A 19,980-nucleotide genomic window follows, 5' to 3' on the forward strand; every position below is an offset into this window, starting at 1 on the left:
AACACATTTTATGTAACTTGACATCTCCTTAACTGCAGCTGACTGAAGCTGTTCTCCTGCTAGCTTTACCTGCTGAACACGTTAAAGCTCACATCTGAGGGTTTCTTCTCTGACAGCTAATCTTTGCTCTGCAGGTGAAGTGCATGAAAACATGTTGGAGAAGCACATCATGGAAAGAGAAGATGCTGATGGAAACACTGAGGTTGAACAGGTTGAAGCACAGACTATCCTGATTGTTGTTGCTGCTGTTGCTGCTGTTGCTGCTGTCATTGCTGTTGCTGCAGCTGTTGGTTTGTTAGTGTTGCTTCTTAAGAGAAATAAGAAGCAGCGTCTAACATCCTACTGAGGAAGAATCAGTCCTGCTGATTACAAATAACCGCCATAAGGATTTAAATATATTTAATTTAAAGTGAAAATGATAAGATCACAAACTGTTTGTTTATTAGATGATAATTTGTAACCATTAAAACGATTAAACACTGTCCTCACATATCTATCATAAAATATCTTCATAACTACATTTATAATTATTAATACTAGTTAAATATATACACCTAGAGAACAAATCTTGCTTATTGAAGCTAATCTGTGCATTCAAAGCAGTGGTAGGAAACTTTGCGTGCACACCTTCGCATGTATGGAATGACACATGGATATTTGTGCTTGCAGGTGCACTGCAAACATTTTATGTACTGCATATACATGGACACATTAGAATTACTAACATAACTGAAATGTATGTGTTTAGACTTTGAACCATCTGGAGTACCAAGAAAATCCATGCAAAAAGGCCACAGGCAAGATTTAAACCAGGAATATTCTTATTGTGAGGCTAATCACACCAAATTATAATAATAAAAGTTATAATAACAACTGGAATAACAACAAAAAAAAATCCCGATGGCACGTTGTGAAGGAAGGAGGGTGTGGGCAACCAAAATGAATGCTCTGTCCATGAAAGTATGGAGGTTGAGGAGGGAGAGAGACCGACCATGGCAATCGAGACTGTGTTTGTGGGTGCAGCAGGTTAGACAGGTACTGTGGGACCAGGCCATTGAGGGATTTGTAAGTGGGGGAAGAAAAACTTGTAGTGTGTAACTTTAGTGGATGCCGATGGAAATGTGAGGGTGGGGGGTGATGTGTTGTTAAGACCGTTTGTAAAATGTCAGAAAAGGTCAAATTTGACCCAAACTGAAAGTAAAGGGTTGAGCAAAGATTAAACGCTGACACTTCAGTAACTACGTTTATCAAGTACACCACACTGAAGACCATCTCTGCTGTCCATTTATGTCAAATCAAGTAAAGTTTTAGACATTGCGGGTGATAATTTTGAAACTACCTCACTTCCTCTGTCACATGATGTCAGACATTTTATCTTCACACTCTTTTATTTTAGCAGTGTTACATTTTGAGAAAAAAAAAAAAAAAAAAAAAGGAGAAAGACTGAAAAGATGTTTGCTGATGCTTTAGCAACATTTACCTCAAGACTAGGGAAAAAAAAAAGTCTACTGAGGTCAGTAAAGGTTCTACACCTCTGCAAAGGTGGTGGTATGGTGAATACATCAGTCAGTTACTGAGGCCTCCATATCCTCAACTCAGCTACAAATAGCCATTTTTTACTAATACCTACTTCGACTCTGCTCTGCTTGGTTTTGGTCATTTGCTTTTATAATCGAGTGCCACCTGACATGCATGCAGGCGTGAAAGTGATGCAGCCGAACATAAGGATGTCAAGGTGATATACTGATTGTTCTGTGGCTGTCCTTTCCCTCATTGCTGGCTTTTAACAGTGGCTAGTCAGCAACACTGACTAGCCATCAATAATGTCACATTTTTGGATCGCCACACTTAGTTCACTCATAAAGTACCAGGTACTACAAGGTAATGGCAAACCCTAAAAACTGAGTCAAGCTGAGCCAACCTGACCTGAGTAGGTACTAATAGAAAAGGGCTAAAAGTGTTGAGTGGAGGGAGGGAGGGGAACAAAAAACTGGAAACTGCTCAGTGAATTAACATCCATTCAGTTTACTTTTTTTTACTTACTAATCAAAAGCAGAAGTAATATAGCATGTCTTTTTTAGCTTGGGTGTGAAGGAGGTTTCTCTCCACTTCAACCAAGTGCTGCTCGAAGGGGCTGATCTGATCTTTGGAGCCCTTAGTTTAGTGTTTTTATTATTAGGTGTTGTGAGCTGAGACTAAACAGATCTTACTGACCTGAATTACTTCTGAATACGCATCAATACTTTACATTCATGTGTATGTGTTTGCATTTTGCTGAACGTTTGATGAATTTTTACCTCTCGCGCTTATTTATACCACACAGTCTGATCTGCACACATAGAATATCAACGCATATGTAAAGAAGCCAATGAATTTAAAACATTTGGTGTTTTTTATATAAGCTGATTTTTTTTTTAACTGTGATTTTTACATATTATACATACACATACATTTACATATTTGAATAAAATACAGTTTTACAGTTTTCTGTTTTTTTTTTTTTGACAGGCTTATTATTAATTTATCATCAAAATGGCAAGAATAATAACAATAAATAATAATGAATTATTATTTTTAATAATGGCATAGTGGTGGTGGTGTTATTGATATTATCATTATTATTAGATTAATTAAATGTATTCCTTTTGATTTTTGCTCTCCATTTGTGGATATTTAATTAAAATGAGCTCGACATCCCTCTTTGATACACACTTCACATACTCACAACAAAAATCCTTAAGAAGAAACTGAAACTATGATTATTCAGATCATTTTGATTATAGGGATGTTGAGTTTCTGATAACACCTTGTTTTTGTGTTGTATGTCATCAGTGTGTTTATTTCGAGTTTGATTGTTCAGTTTGCCGTGAACCATTATTATGCAAATTATCATGAGTACAATGTACAATGTTTCTCTACACTGCAAAATCAAGTGTTACTTAGCATTACTAAACTGTGAAGTTTTTGTCCTCTGGTCAACTGCTGCTTTGAAAAGCATGTATACTGAGCACCAGATGGTTTTATTTTCCGCTATTATCTGCACACCGCATAATAAATAAACAAATCATTAAATTGTGTAAAGGAGTGCCGTTTGTGGAATTCAAATATTTGAAATAAGAATATTTATTATACTGCAGAGACAATACTGACACACGTTTGCTGAGTGTCCAACCAAATGTTAACAATAAGTGAGGGAAAATTGTTCCTCCATTCAACGAGTAAAGGTGAATATTAGGGAGGGAGGCTTTTTTTTTCTACCTCGGCTTTTAGATTTTCAGATTTGTTTTGTTTTTTGTACAAAAATAAGCAACTTAAATAAAATATGTTTACAAGAATAACATATTTTAAAGAGGTGGAAAAGGTTGTGTTCATGTTAAAAAAGAACAGCACTTCGTTTTAAACTAACATCACTGTTTTAGTGAACCATACAGTCCAGATGGGTTTTAGGTAGTTACCCATTTATTTATGTAATACCCTAAAATTTGTACAGCACCCATTCTCATTTATCTGTACCTACGGGCAGCAGGTGGTTCAAACCCAGTCTCTTTCTTTGAAGAGCTTTTTGTGAAATTATTAACCCCCCCACCTCCACCCCCCGCAAAATATTATGAAATTACAACATCATTTAATATAACTAAAGCTTCAAACAGGTTAAAAATAAGGTGGTAATGAACTTTCTGTTAAAGCAGGTTCACTGCTTTAGGCTCTGTGTGCACATAAAGAGATATTCTGCAAGCGATGATCAAATGGTGATTAAAAAACAAAAAATATAACGGTAAAATTAATCAAGTTAACCTGAGTACACTCTCAGTGCTCCGTTTATTTCTAAGGTGACAGCTGCAAATTGAAACTCTGAATATTTAAACAGGATCAATTTAAACATTAAAGCGTACAGAGGAGAGCTGTATTGGTAATCTTGCATAATGGACATCTTCCCGGTGGGACGACCTATTTTTGGGCCGATGGGTCAATTGAAGGGCCGCTGCAAATCGCCTGTAAAGCAGCCCAGTCGTTCATTTTCAATACTGACATTGTATTGTAGTGAAATCTCTGAACGCAGCACCCTCCCCTACAGAGTTTAATGTAGAAGAAATAGTGAAACTATGGATGTGACAAGCTGATACACACACACACAAAAAAATAAATGCAGCAAAATGTGTCAAATTAATGACATGATAATTTGCTGTTGCTGCAGCTCCACCACCGTCAAGTAACCAGCAACACCCAATAACCACCTGTTAGCACCAGCTGTGGAGAAACACAGAAGTGAAGACACAAAGGAAGGTGAAAGTAACATGGTAAGAAAATAATGGTGAGACATAATTAGGAAGGGAGAGATTCAAGAATTCAAGTAAAATAACTGGCTACTTTGATCATCAGCCACCACTAATATCTAAAGTTTACCATATAATCAATTAAAATTGTCACATGCTGCCATGCAGTGCTGCTAAGATGTCCTAACCTAACTACAACTGTACCAACCTAATTAAAACCCATTATATATCTATCTAGCTGTATATATATATATATATATATATATATATATATATATATATATATATATATATATATACACATACATGCACACGTATGTAAATATAATGTAGCAATAATCAAATGAGATGTAAACGTTTATAGGGTGTCTGTATCACTGTATCAGTAAAGGCCCCTATAGGTACCCCCCTCTGACGGAAGGAATCCCCCCCCCCCCCCCTTTGTTTCCTTTCTTTAAATGTCAGGCACTAAAAGCCAGTGAGGTGTTGCATGCATGCATGGGTGGTCTTTGAAGCTTACACCCACACACTAAACAAATGCGAGCCCTCTTTACTCATTTCTACTTAGACCACTGTCAGTTCGAAGGCACGAGATGACAGCACCTTTGTGATCCTATCAAAACAAAAGTGAAGGCAACAAACGCAAAGACTAATAGAAATAAATATTGTTTGAAAAAACACTTCTTATATCAAACAGTGTAACTGATGAATCGACTATGTTGTTGTTTTCTTGTTTTTTTTTTGTTTTTGTTTTGTTTTTTTTTGGGGGGGGGGGGGTCAGTAAATTCAGTATATCAATGGTCAGTATATTTAATGGAGGCATGGAAAAAAATTTACCTTCATATACAGAGATTTAAAATATATGTCTGAAATATTCAGCTTTTTAATTCTCTTTTGTTCCCCAGGTAGCTTCAGAAGTATAGAAATATTAACACATTTTCACTCTGCAAACAAGGGAGCATGTTAAAGGCCCACATCACCCTGTGTGACAGGCAGTTGCACAAAACTAATTCTTTCATAGGGAGGAAAATTTGTCCCATTCACTTGGACACCAGGATCATTTTCTACTTGGGATTCCTTCTGTGTCAAAATAATGCTCTAATAGACTCAGAGTTTAACACTCTTAAATTCAGAAAGCTGTAAACTGGAACAAGATGATTGGTATGTTAAAACATCTTAAACAAGTGGTCAGGTAAGATGATCTCTTAGGAATAATTTTACATAAAGTTCCCAAACAACTAGCATGAGGTAAAAAATCACACAGCCTTCGTGGCCTTTTCTAGAAAGGGCATAGTCACTTTCCAAGATGCAATGGTCTCTCTTGTCACTTGGAGGAGTTTGACAGCTGGCAGTCAAACTTGATTACCAGCTGAAATTCCTTGTGGGGATCACAATGTTATCCTTGAACCCAAACATGGCCAGTCACTGACAGAATAGTTAGGTGGAGCTGACTATCCCATAAAAAAAGCAGACAGAGGCTTCTCATGAGAGAAAGAGGGAAAGGTATGCAGAACTGTCAGCCACATGTACACAGGCAGGCTGGAGAGCTCACACCGGCCCAGTGGAAGTCAGGTGCTGATATTTCAGTTAAAAAACATTTGGTGTTGCAGGTAACATCTTGTAACGCCGTTATTCCCATCGCTGGTAGGGAGAAATTTCTACTGCTGCTCCACCACACGAAGATGTTCTGGGATTAACAGAGTGAGTCATCAGGGAAGGATGTGTCCCAGCCCAACGACACTGTTAGAGGTGAGAATTGGGAGAAATGCCCAGGAGTTAACATTTGTTCTGCTGGTTTTCCTTCAATTTGTTTCATCTGAAATAATTATGTTTATCTAAAAGTCAATGCTAAGACATTTGAGCTTTTAGTGCTGTAAAGATGTAAATTTTCATCAGGTCATTCGAAAACTAAAATTGTCAAGGTTTCACAGTGTGAAACTAAGAAGATGGACCACACTGCCATGTGAATCAGAGAGATTTATTTCACTGTGCAAAGGTAATTTGGTGACACCACAGAATAAATGGTTTTTATCTTTTTTATATGTATTCTTCATTGACTCGCAGTTTGCACCGAAACTTTGTGAATCAGGTTTTTGTTTGTTTTTTTACTTTGTTCTGGCAAATGCTTAATAGTAAAGGGGAAGCTTGTAAGAAACTGTGTAAAAGGCATGCTATAGCTAACTTTCCTTTTCTTTTGCCTTTCAGAATAATACTCATTTCCTTTAAACCACTCCCTTCCTCTCAACATAAAAGGTTTCAGTTGACTGAAAAATAAAACTTTTTGTTTAGTTGGCAGGCACTTCAGTGTAATCTGTTGTCACACATGGCTTTTCTCAGGGTCCTCCTGGGTTTCTTCCTAATTGCTGAATCAACAGGTGAGTGAAACAAAATTTGTTAATATTTTTATTCTGTACAACTAAAGGCTGACAAGAAAAAACTTTTATTTATATGAATGAGAGGGAGACTGGTGTAACAGGGAAGCTGCATGAAACAGAGGTAAAAAGTAACCAAAAGTTTAAAGACTGGAACAAAGTAATGGACGGTGAAAAAGAGAAATGAAGAAGAGAGTGCAGGCAGGATTTCAGGGGTGACTTGTGAAAGAACGGTAGCAGCAGGAGTGAGATGATAGTTCTATGTTGGGGGAAAACTCTGCAAAAGACCCAGGAGAAATAAAGACACAATGAGACAAAGTTACTTTTTATGCTTTAACGCGTACACGGGTAAGCTGTTAAGAACAACTCACACCATGAACAGAGGCTTGGCACTTTTTATAGGAGAGACAGTGAGAACAGGATAAGAAAATAATAAACAGATAAAATAAACAACTCCATATGTGGCGCTAGTCTCGTCAGCAGAGAGCTGACGAGTACCGTAGCCTGGATGTGTTGCCAGGTCCAACAGGCACCAACTGCGATCTTCAGGTATGCTGTACGGCCATAGGCCAGACGTCTGTGAGGATAGGGGCATATGGGTACATGCATAGCAGTCAGTTTTATTATTCAAGTGAGCTGTAGTGTTCATAAGCTGCCACCAGAAATTAGTGGCGTAGCCATGGGGAAACTTGGTGTACTTTCCTTTGTCATACAGTGTCTGCCTTTTCTTCATATAGCGTGACTTGTTGTCCCTCACGGAAGCAAAGATGAGGAGCCCGGCCAGGGTCAGGGCCGCTGCAGTTATTAGGAGCCACCACCTCATGACAACAGGACACACCCTCCTGTTGTGAGTAGACCCCTCGGCCAGAAAGGCTGATCCCTCCACCGAGCGAGATCACGACAATTGGGCGAGCCTGTGCCGGCTGAGTTTAGATGGCTTAACCTGATATGGTCCCTCCCACCTGGGTGCGCTCCAGTTTTTCCTTTGGAGCACCTTGATCAGAACCCAGTCACCGGGCTGTAATCTGCAAGACACTTGATAGACATCATTACATTCTTCGTTATTTACAATCACCTCTTTATTTTCCTACAACTTAGACATTTTGCTACTGAAATTGTATCTGCCTTTTTCACTGGGTAGATTTCTGGCCACTTTGAGAATACATCTATAACCACTAGGGCGTATTTTTACCCTTGGCATTCATTTAGCTCAATAAAGTCCATATGGATTGTGTGAAAAAGATAAGGTGGTGTGGGAAAACGGCCTCTTTGTGGTCTCAGGTTTCCCTGAGCATTATATTTTTGACACGTCATGCACTAGTGCTTTTAGCTGTGGCAAAGCGAGAGTCCAGTAATAATGTGGAACACCGTAGCCTGGAGAGAGACACACGCGGCTACTGTTTTCTGTGTTAGTGCTATCTGGCTCTGGTGGGGTGTCATTTAGCATGCACTCAGCAGTCATGCCATTCTTTTCTGGTATTACACCTATCTTAAGTTTTGTCAGAGCGTCTCTACCTAGCAAATTTACTGGACACGACGGGTCATATATGCATTTAATAAAGCACCTGCGGCCACTTGCTGTATATACTAGTTCTAAAGGGGCAGTTAATTGTTGTACAGTTGTGTGGCCTGAGGCTGACTTTACAACTAATTTGTCCTTTGAAAACTGTAAGTTTAAGTGGCTGCCTCAAAACTGTTTTGCATTATTTCTCTGTGGCTTACTCCTACAATCTCGTGTGAAGTGACCTTCCTCTCCACGGTTCTAGCAGGCGTTGTCTCTATTTTATCTGCTGTCTCTGCGTGGCTGTCTACAGCCTTGGTGTCTGTGACCTTGCTTGCCTCTCTGTTCTGCAAATGAGTCTCTTAGTCTATTGTCAACACGTCAGCCTTATTTTTAAGTTACAGAATGCTTCTTCTCCTTTTTGTTTTTGTTTTTTTTTATTTATTTATTTATTTTCTCTTGGTTTGGGAGAATAGATGCAACACTACATTTTCACTTAAGGCATTTTTAGATAATTTCTAGTTTTTCAAACAATTCATGCATCTCACACATTTCAAACTTTGAAGTTAGGGTTGTTTCCCATTTATACATATATATACCGTATATATATTTAACTTTGCATTGCTCACAGCTCATAGCTCACAGCTCTAAACCTAGGCATTTTTCAATCATATGCCTAATCACTATGTGTCACTGTGACTCTCAATTTACAGACACTGTTTTGTCCGGCGTCTGGACTTTTCTTTTCTCACCACTACTCGTCAGCAGGAGTGAGTTTTAATTTCACTTGCTTGATTACCCATCTCATTTATGTATTTACTTATTTTTTGTTTAAGTAATATATACACGATACAGCTGCTATCACCTTCGCTGGTATTAGAGACGAGAGTGGTTGCTCACACGCCCTTCGACTTTCGGACTAGTTCCGAAAGCGGTGTGAACTTTACGAGACGGAACTCGACCGTTCTCTCAACTCACCAGCACGTCAGTGAACAGCAGTAAAAGAAAAACACAGTAGGAGCAGCTCAGTCTCTTATTGGACCGTGAAAATTCAGCTTGCTCCGTTAATTAAAACAATACACACACATTCACATTCACAGCTTTGACGCGCGCGCGACCGGAACCCTTATCATAAGGGGAGCTCCCAGAGCTACTTACTCCCTAGACCCAGTCTAGACCCAGCTGGGGGAGCTACCCAGAGCTCCAAAGCTACCAGTCGACGAGCTTCCAAAGCTACCAGTCGACGAGCTACGCTACCAGTCGACGAGCTTCCAAAGCTACCTGTCGACGAGCTACTTCCGCTATTTTAAATTCCCTGAATTTAAAATGCGCTTTTACGCAAGATTGTGTCAGTGTGTCTGTATCTACCTGGTCAGTGTCGCCGGGTCTGGTCCACCTCGATCGGGCCCCACCACCGTGGGTCGCTTTCTAAGACGTTGGCCAAGACCCGAATTTAACGCTCTTGGACTTTTATCACACACCTGGTGTGTGAGCTGTCGACAGGCGAACAACGTGGACTGGTCACGGAGATGGGACACGATGGAGGCGCTCCGGCTCTCGAAGGACCAAGAAATGTTGGGGGAAAACTCTGTAAAAGACCCAGGAGAAATAAAGACACAATGAGACAAGATCACTTTTTATGCTTTAACGTGCACACGGGTAAGCTGTTAAGAACAACTCACACCATGAACAGAGGCTTGGCACTTTTTATAGGAGAGACAGTGAGAACAGGATAAGAAAATAATAAACAGATAAAATAAACAACTCCATATGTGGCACTAGTCTCGTCAGCAGAGAGCTGGGAGAAAGCTGTGAGAGATAAAACAATCTAAAACAATATGTCCCAAAACAATATGTCTTCGCTGGGAAAGTCTAAAAGGATAATTCTAAACTAATCTAACCATAGACAAAGGGCATCTTTGTACATTTAAAAGAAGGTAAAGAAACATAGAATCATTTTTCCTGTAACATTCTACAAGATGGTTGTGAGACCTGCTTTGATGAACGGCTTAGAGCTGGTTCCACGAAAAGGCAGGAGGCTGAACTGAAGATGCTAAGGTTTGATTTGGAGTGAACAGGATTGACATAATTAGAATGAATATATCAGAGGTTTGGAGACAAAGTCAGAGAGGCAAGTTTGAAATGCAATGGCATAGTCCTCTTAGGAGTTGAGATGACAGACACCCCAAGCCCACTGTGCAATGGCCCCCAAACTGCAAAAAAACAACAACAAAAAAAAAAAACACAGGAGCGATAATTAGCATGTTAAATGTTAAGCTTTCTGAAATTCATTCATGCGATTTCATGAACTGGAGACAAATGTGAGATTTGATCATTTCAGTTATCACTCACATTGTATAAACAGCAGCTACACGTATTAAAGTAACAGTAGAGCAAGATAAACTTCATACTTACCGATTGTTCTCTTTCCTTCAGCTCTGCAGCAGGATGTGCAGGTGAAGTTTGGAGCAGACGTCACTCTTCAGTGTCAGATTTCCACAGATGAAATAATCTCAGTGCTGAAGTGGAGCAGACCTGACCTGAACACAGACGGCTACGTCTACTTCTACAGGAACAAACGATTCTATGAAAACTACCAACATCCATCTTTTCATGGCCGAGTGAAGCTGAGGGACCCGGAGATGAAGGATGGAGACGTTTCTGTGATCCTGAAGAAGGTCACGTTTAATGATGCTGGGATGTATGAGTGTCACGTAGCTGTGAGGAACCCTGTGAGAAATAAAAGAGCTCACACTGAGATCAGTCACTTCATCAACCTCACAGTCACAGGTGAGTCTCTTCCCCAGCCCGGAAATTGCAGCACTTGCTCACTTTAAGAAGAATTTTCTGTACTTGTGTGATATAGTAAATGACCAACCAATATGTGTGTAGGTAAAATAACTCACCCGTTGTCCCCTCTGCTCACTTCTACTCCGATGGCGAGTGTGAAGGGTAAAGTCATAGCAATCTTCTTCTTTCAGCTGCTCCCTTTTGGGCTTGATACAGAATCTCACTCTGATCATCCTTAGCATCCCCTTCTGTCACACCAACCCTCTATGGATGATCTGATATCCTCGTGTTGGTGTTGTTCCCAGACCATCATGAAAATGTTGTTCCAGGTTCAACATTGCAAGTGACCAATCACATTGTTGTGACGTTATTCTTTTGCGCGCCAAGCCATTCGTGCATTTATGAAATTCCAATGTTGCAATGTTGCAATTCTACTTACTGTTTATTAAAGGGTTACGGTTAAGGTTAGGGTTAGGGTCAGGGTCTGTTGATCGGCGGACAGAGGCAGTTTCACGCAGCTTAAGTACAGTTTTTTGTTTTACGCCGGTTTTTCCCGAAGTCGCAAAAGTATGACGTCATAACATTCTGATTGGTCACTTGCAATGTTGATCCTGGAACAACATTTTCATGATGGTCTGGGAACAACACCAACACGAGGATATCAGATCAACCAACCCTCTATATGTCCTGCTTCACTACATCCATGAATATTCTCTGCACATATTCTCTCACACATGGATACTAAATGTACTTTGGTGGACATTGGAAAACTTTTTGCTGTTTTCGCAGCTGTAAAATATAATTTGCTCCAGATGAGTAACTGAAGCTGTTGTCAGTAGTTTCACCTGCAGAACACACACTCTTGTTGGTTTCTTATTTTGGTGTCTCAGCATTTCTGCTCTAACAATTCATGTTTTCTCTGCAGGTGAAACACTTAACAGCATGTTTGAGCAGCCCATCACTGAAGGAGAACATGGAGGTGGAAACATGCATTTCGTTCAAGAGAAAGAAACTCCAACTGTCCTGATGGTTGTTCCTGCTGTTGTTGTTGCTGCTGTCCTTGTTGTTACTATAGGTGGTTCTGTGCTTCTGTGGACGTGTAAAAGAAAGAAGCAGCAGACTACTGAGGCAACCACAGCTGATTTGAAATGTCCTGCTGCTAAAATTTAGAACTGAAACAGGTTTCATGGAGTGGATAGCCTGTCAGCACATCATAAACTGCCAACTGTCTCCACCTTCAGGTTTCTGGGCTCCCACATCTCTGCCTATCTCACTTGGACCCACAACAGCAATACCCTGCTAAAGAAGGCCCGGCAGCGGCTACACTTTCTGCTTGTCCTCAGGAAGAACAATCTGGACAGAAGCTGCTGCTGGCCCGTTCCCGCTCCTGAGTAGAGAGCATGCTCTCCTACCACCTGAGTGTTTGGTACACAGGAGCCACAACTGAGAACAGGAAGGCTGGCCAGAGGGTAATTAATATTGCCCAGAAACTCATTGGCTGCCCTCTGCCACCCCTGGGGGTCATCATCAGCTCCTCCTATATCCTCCTAATATATCTATATCACTAAAGCACTTCTGGATGGATGCAAACTGCATTTCGTTGCCCTGTACCTGTGCATGTGCAATGACAATAAAGTTGAATTCTATTCTATTCTATCAGGAAAACCAGGGACATCACAGGTGACCCCTTGTGCACTCTGATTGGTGCCACAGGTCAATGACGTTCAACACCTCCAGACTCACTAACAGCTTCTCCCCTAGGCTGTGAGTAAACACGCTGTACATGTACAGTAACAATAATGGTCAATTCTATTCTATTCTATTCTCCATTCTTATAGCATTATTCATGATTCTCTTGCTCTTGACGGAGGTGGTCACACTTTTCTCCTTCTCCCTCTCCCTTATCTTTCCTGCTTGGCTTCTCGTGTCTTTTGTATTGTCTCGCTTATTCTCTAACCCTCAAAGAGTTTCTCAGTTTTGTTCTCTAAAACCTAAATAATTATGGATTTGATCAACTGGTCCAGTAATGGAATTAACACCTTCCGGGGCTTGGGAGAGCTTGATTGTCCTGAGGAGACGTTTGCTGCCGCATACTCGATGGTCGGTTGCGTCGTGTGTCTGGCGACACTCTCGATGGAGGACATTGAACGACATCTACCAATTCGGAACCACGATCTGACTGATTGGAGCTGGCTCGGACCTGGCTTATCGAAGTACAAGAAACGGCTACAGCTGTTCAAAATCCCACAAGGCTGGCCGACATTATAGATGATGGGCAGGGCTGTGAGTACTCAGACTGTGTTTTGAACTCAATATGGATAACATCTTGGAGAGAAGTCTTCCCCATGTGATGTTTGTGTAATGTATGTATGGTTGGAACGGTAAGATGACGCTGGCACGGCTGGCAGCCTTAACCCAATTTCCCTCTGGATGAATAGTATTATCAATCAATCAATTCAATTCAATTACCTCTTTTGAAAAAAAGCAGGAAAGGAGCTCAGGCAAAACTCACTGAAAAGATGCTAAAGACATCTTTGAACATACGTCTAAGGAACGCCAACCATTTCTTCACGGGTTGCTAGGTGACAGTGACAACGCCTCAGTTAACTGCTATCCTGAGAATCACAGCCACTTTGAGGTGGCAGTTCTAACCACTGTAACATCAGCACACTCTGACATTTCCACCCGCCTCAACTGAGGAGTGTGGCTGTAGCTCAGGCGGTAGAGCAGGTCATCTACTGATCGGAAGGTTGGTCTAGTCTGCATGCCATCCTTGGACAAGATACTAACACCAAATTGCTCTCCGATGCATCCATCGGAGTATGAATGTGTGTAAATGTTAGTTAGAAAGCACTTAGAAACATGTGCTCGTGCGAATGGGTGTGAATGGGTGAATACACAAGTTGTATAAAGCGCTTTGAGTGCTCAGAAGAGTAGAAAAGCGCTGTATAAGAACAAGTCCATTTACCATTTACCAAAGGAAAGGCACCCAGCATAAAATCTTTGTCAAATCTTTGTTTTCTTTTAACACATCTTTTTCTATTCGTACCTAAAGCTTCTATTGTTTTATTTGTATGTATTATTTTTCAATAAATTTAACTAAAAAATTGAACTCATTATATACCTACTGAGTGAGCTCACTGAAACTTTAGGATGACTGAATCTTTTCAAGCATCAAACAAAGTCTGATCAGGAAACTTGTCTTGAAAACTATTGTTGGCATTGTGTCACTTTTTTGTGTGTTGTTTTGTTTTTTAAATTTGTTGTTTTTAATCCTGTGATTAACCGTGTGAGTGAAAAAGTTTGTTTCCGTAATCTGAGAAAATAAAGAGGAAATCACTTTTGCAAAAGAGTATACATTTTGAAATCCTTCAAAAACATGTCAAAATATCAGCTGAGAACGACACCTCGGGTCTTACAGCAACAGGAAATTGATTTATTTCATCATGTCTGAAAATAAATTCCCACCTGACCCTTCAGAAAAAGCTGATGTTTTACTCAGTAACAAGGCAATAAATTTCCAGAACATGGGCTGTCATATGCAGTTTGTTTTCCTAGTAACACCATGTACATATACAATTTTCAGGGTAGAAATTCTCATTTAAACTCTGTTCAAAGCTGCTACCAGATCAGCTTCTCCCTCCAAGTTTTGTTAAGCATTGTTTCTATAATGAGTTTTGAGCAACAATATGATGGGATATACCAGTGGGATGGTCCCTGGATTTCTTGAAAGCATCTGACTTTAGGTTTCTGTCTAAGCTTTTTCTTTTCTTTTCTTTTCTTTGTAATAATAATGGGGAGACTTGTGTTTTGAGGATTGTATGTTTTTTTGGGTCTTTGTTTTGGTTATCCATGATCCATCTATCGACCTTCTTCTGCTTATCCGGGGCCGGTCAGGGGGGCTGCAACCTAAGCAGAAAAGCCCAGACCTCCCACTCCCCGCCCACCTCCTCCAGCTTGTCCGGGGGGACACCAAGTCGTTCCCAAGCCAGCCGAGAGATATAATCTCCCAGAAAACCGCGCCCAGGAAGCATCCAGATCCCCAAACCACCTCACCTGGCTCCTTTCGATGTGACGGAGCAGCGGCTCTACTTCTACACCCTCCCGGATGCCTGAACTGCTCACCCTATCTCTAAGGGTGAGGCCTCATTCTTTTGGTCACCACAGCTCATAACCATAAGTGAGGGTAGGGACATAGAGTGACTGTAAATCGAGAGCTTTGCTTTTACACTCAGCTCTCTCTACACCATGACAGACCAGTACAGTGTCCACCTCACTGTAATCACAGCAACAATCCATCTATCGATCTCCTGCTCCCGTCACTTGTGATCAAGACCCTGGATACTTAAACTCCTCCACTTGGGGCAGGAAGTGGAGGAGTATCCTCTTTCATTTATTGGGCATTTTCTAGTCGGTTTCATTCTGACTGTATGGTCTCACTTCAGTCTTTAAGGTTCCTTTGCCTTCAGTTTTTTCAGTTGGCTCTTTGATTTATCTTGACTTACGAAAGCGAAAGCGCATCAAATCTGATTTTTTTGACCCTATGCGACCCATATCCGATCATGGTATGACAGTGTGAACGGCACAAATCCGATATTTTCAAATCCGATCTGGTACTGAATCCGATACATATCCGATGTTTCAGAAAGCGACTGCTGTTTGAACGGTTATGTCGCATTAAATCCGTCTTTTATGTCACTGACACAAGACAGACGCCAATTATCAGCTGTCACGGCGAGTGAGGTGAGCCGTGTGGAGGAAATGAAGGAGGATCCAAATGCAGGCAGTCGTGAAGGTGTGAAGGTGGTTTATTGAACATGAAAGTAAACACAAACGGCAAATGGAGCTAGAACTAAACTATACTGGGATAAACTAAACTACAGAGCACAAACCTGAACATGAGCAGAAACACTTGGCGGTTGAGAGCAGGGAAACACACAGATGACGCAGGGTGGAATACACAGACGGACCAGCAACAACAATGACGGAAGACATGACTTAAATACACAGAGAAACACAGGGGAATTACACACAGGTGGTGGACACAGCTGGGAATAATCAACAAGACGAGACAAAGGTAAAACTGAACACACTCACATGAGACCCAGACCTTCACAATAAGACAGGAAATGAGAACACCACACCAAGACGCAGACCTGACACTGAGAGACAGACAGGAAATGACATAAGAAACTAAACCCACATCGTAAACCCAGATAAACAGAAACATGGAACTCTAATAATAGAAATCATAATCATCACCATAACACGACAAGAGAACAAGAACACAATCCCTGATGCAAACTTAAATCAAAACACAATAAACTCAAAATACTGGGTCCAACGGACCCAGAACCGTGACATCAGCGGCGGAGAAGACATCGTGAACGCTTCCTGGCCATCCAGTGAAACAGTTGGGAAGACAACGTGAACATTTTATTTGTACTGTATAATCTACAGATTCTGACAGAAGTCTGCAACTATCCTTTTAAGCACCGTTCCTCTCTAAAACAGCAATAATGATCATTATTAGGTTATTTACATTATTATGTAAATAACAAAATAACCTAAAGCAAAAAATTGGGAAACGTAAAGTCAGAAGTCTTTATATTAAGGGCCATCAGTCAAACTATATTGTTTGCTCTGGGTTTAAACAGAGTGCGTCGTGTGTGACGACTTCTTTTGCGCATGCGGGCCGCTTTGAGCGTTCACACAGGAGCACGTTTTCTGTCACATTTTAGTTGTAGTGTGAACAAGCAGACAAAAAATCGGATTTGATCAAAAAATCGGAATTGAGCATTAAGACCTGCAGTGTGAACGTAGCCTTAGCCTTAGATCCTAAGGCTAAGGCTACGCCCAATTCATGGCGCATTGGGCGCCATGAATTGGGCGATTTCTTTTCTCTTCATCCAGGTAAGAAAATCGAATAAAATGGATTCTCTTTATCTGGATGTAGCAGGCAGGGCTATTTGGTTTCATTCATTGTGTTGTGCTTCATGAATCACCCAGAGTTCCCCTGTATCCTGTTCACCGTGCTTCCTGCCTTTGTGTTTAGCAAATTATTTAACTTTCAGTTTTACTTTGTCACTTTATTTTATTTTTTTGTCCTTGTCTATGATTGTTTAGTCTTTAGTCTCAGTCTGCCTCAGTGTCTGCCTCCCATGCCAGTCCTGTTATATTCTCTTTGTTTCCTTACACTTTCACATGAAAGGGGTGTTGTTGGCAGCATTAGACTAATGGGACTAAGGGGCTTTTTACAGACGATGAATCATTTTCCACAAATCTCTATGAGTGCTGCCATAAAGAACCAAAAATAAATAAATAAATAAAAATGCTACAGTGTTTCAAAAAGACAACTTATTAATGGTGAAGAGAATCAATACTGGTTTGTTAAAAAAACAAACAAAAAAGAAAAGTCATGGTGCTCCTGCATCGGCTATTTCATTCTAATTTTCTTCAGTTATATTTTTATAACAGCAAAGTCTGGCTCTTGCTGCTTCCTGTGCTTCAGCTCGATGTACCTGGGGTGAGACTTTTTTTTTTTTTTTTAACAATTATTGAATTATTACTGCTGAAATTTGCACATTTGTATGCTTTGGCTCTGTGATCTTAAATTCTGTTCTTCTCTCTGCTGAAAACCTGGATCCTTTGAGTGATTTACCTTTAGAGAGAATTTGTGGATCTAAATTGGACCAGTTGTGTGTGTGTGTGTGTGTGTGTGTGTGTGTGTGTGTGTGTGTGTGTGTGTGTGTTTCCCCTTTTTTGTCCACGTAGTGTGGCAGCTGCACCCTTGGACAAAAATGGATTTATCCCAAAGACAAAACTCCTAGTTAGATAATGTGTGCGCTGCAGCGAGGAGTGTTCAGCCCTCAAAATTGGAGATTCCTCCGATGTAAGGGCCCGCATCTTTCCTCATGATTGATAGAGGGGCAGCAACCACCTCTCAACTCCTGCCGTTCAAGAGAATAACTAAAATATCATTGACTTCTACCTTTCGACCTCTCAAAGTACTTTAAATATCCGTATGACAGCTTTGACCATCATATGTTTTTGTGAAATTCTGAACCAATAACTGGATGTGCCCGCCTTGTCAGGCTCAGGAGAGACTCGGAGGCAGACCGTCTCTAAGTTTCACAATCTATTTACACACAGACACCAGGTGCAGATATATACAGTTGAGGGGGTACGGGAAGAGGGTCTCCGGGGAACACAGGCATGGGAAGGGGACACACGGGGCTATGTACACAATCCTTCGCTGATGCTCAAGTTAGCTCCGACTCCGGCTTTAGCTCACCAAACAGCGGTCCTCAGGCTGACGAGAAGTCTGGCACAGGGAGGAAGAACAGGTAAGTTGCGGCACGAAAGAAACTCGTGGAAAAGCTCAGACTTGCAATGACACTGACGAGTGTTACACAATAATCCAGCGAAGAAGCATTCTCGGCAGCCGCCTTGAGAAGTGAGTGTGGTGATGAGACGATTGCTTGCAGGTGTCTGAGCCAGGGGCTGAAGTCGTCATGACTACGCCCTGGTAGAGCGCAGTGCGCAGGAGGAGAGTGAGAGACGCAACACAACAAAAACTCTTGTAGCCATACAGAGTCAGCCGAGAAGGCACAGGGTCATGACACGCCTACTTGAAATGGAGTCTTTTGCCAGCAGTTCTGTACTTTATCAGGATTCTTTGCTTTTCCAGCAGAATAACTAAGTTTGTCTCCGAAACACTTGCTAAAAGTCTTGTTTTTTTTAATTCATATGGGGAAAAAAGTGTTTTTATTTGTTAGTGTAGAGAAACAAATTATGTGGGAATTGTGAAAACTCCGTCATTGCAAGTCACCTAAGACTGAAACTGAAAAAACTGACATAAACCTTTAAAACTTTAATTTCAAAAACAACAAATTAAATCCAAATTGGGGTTTTTTTTTGTGGTTAAAAAAAAATTGGAAATATCTCAAATTTATCTTTACACAATCAGGGAATTCTGTCCCTCTATGATGCAGTATAGATATAATCTGGAATGATATTCAGTTTTTCTCACTGAGTGTCCTGAGTCAGTGTGAAACTGAAGTATTTATTTTTTATTGTTTTCTGCTTGTGTTATATTCATAGTTCACAGTCTTTAGTTTTGTCACTGTCTTCCTCGTGTTCCACATTTAGTTACTATTGTCTCCATGATTCATGTTCCCTCTCTGTTTCCCTAGTCAGTCATGTCTCCTGTTTTATTTTATAGTCCCTTGCCTAGTGTTCAGTTTATTTAGTTTTGCTTCCTCCATGTCTCATTGTGTCTGATTAGTTCCAGTTTCCCTCCCGTTTCCCAATCCCCTCATTATCCTTTGTGTATTTAGTCCTGTCTTTCTTTGCCTGTCTGTATAGCTCCCCCTCTGTTTCCCATGTTCTCTTTCACCAAAAATCACAATAATTTTTATCCATGCGCAAATACTACTAGTAGTAGTAATATTCACAGTGAGTGGGCAATTCAGGGTTCAGTATCTTGAACAGAACTCCTCAAGAAACTGGTAAATTTCATGTACCAACCAACCAGGCCATCTTAGATCTTCAAAATTAGTTAATGTTAATTTTCAAAGTGTTATTAGTCTTCATAGCTGTCACGTTAGCAGACTGTTTACCTGTAGCCTTTATTCAAAATGGTATCTTGAGCCAAAAATTATTTTATCAGACCTAAAAAACACACAACTCAGACATGAGGATTGATGTATATGTGAATATACATTATTAACCTTTCTGTCTTAATTGTAAAGTCATTCTTATTTGTGTAGCAGATTTAGATCCACAGAATCTGTCCCAAATGCTTTAAAATCAGGTAGATTTTGTCACGGTCCTGGGTCAGTGACCCAGTGTTTTGAGTTTCTTGTGCCTCTGAGTTTTCTGTATTATGTTCTTAGTTCTCTTTGTTGTCCCAGCTTATTCTTTAGTGTAGTGTCTTAGTTTGGTGTTCTTGTATTCTGTTTAGTTCTCTGAGTATTTGGTAGCTGCCCTCTGTGCTTCTTAGTTGCTTTGTCTCCCCTAGTCTAGTTTGCATCTGTGCTAA

General features: G+C 40.5%; 1 protein-coding gene across 5 annotated transcripts in view; it reads left to right on the plus strand.

Annotated features, from left to right (window-relative positions):
- The window catches only part of LOC113019508 (uncharacterized), a 28,244-nt gene extending 14,190 nt beyond the window's left edge, over window positions 1-14,054 (plus strand). The window contains exons 3-7 of one of the 5 annotated variants that reach the window (XR_013906322.1): window positions 10,584-10,937; window positions 11,863-12,002; window positions 12,179-12,406; window positions 12,598-12,701; window positions 12,903-14,054. Coding sequence is in view for 2 of the 5 variants with exons in the window: in XM_080298800.1 (XP_080154926.1) it covers window positions 10,584-10,937; window positions 11,863-12,002; window positions 12,179-12,328 (644 nt within the window). In the remaining 3 variants the exon portion in view is untranslated. Of the gene's footprint in view, window positions 1-134; window positions 3,082-10,583; window positions 10,938-11,862; window positions 12,003-12,178 lie in introns of those variants that run through there. The other 4 variants (XR_013906320.1, XR_013906321.1, XM_080298800.1 and 1 more) reach the window with 4 other exon arrangements.
- The last annotated feature ends 5,926 nt before the right edge of the window (window positions 14,055-19,980 follow it).

The sequence above is a fragment of the Astatotilapia calliptera genome, chromosome 3 (assembly GCF_964374335.1).
Source record: "Astatotilapia calliptera chromosome 3, fAstCal68.1, whole genome shotgun sequence".
NCBI lineage: Eukaryota > Metazoa > Chordata > Actinopteri > Cichliformes > Cichlidae > Astatotilapia > Astatotilapia calliptera.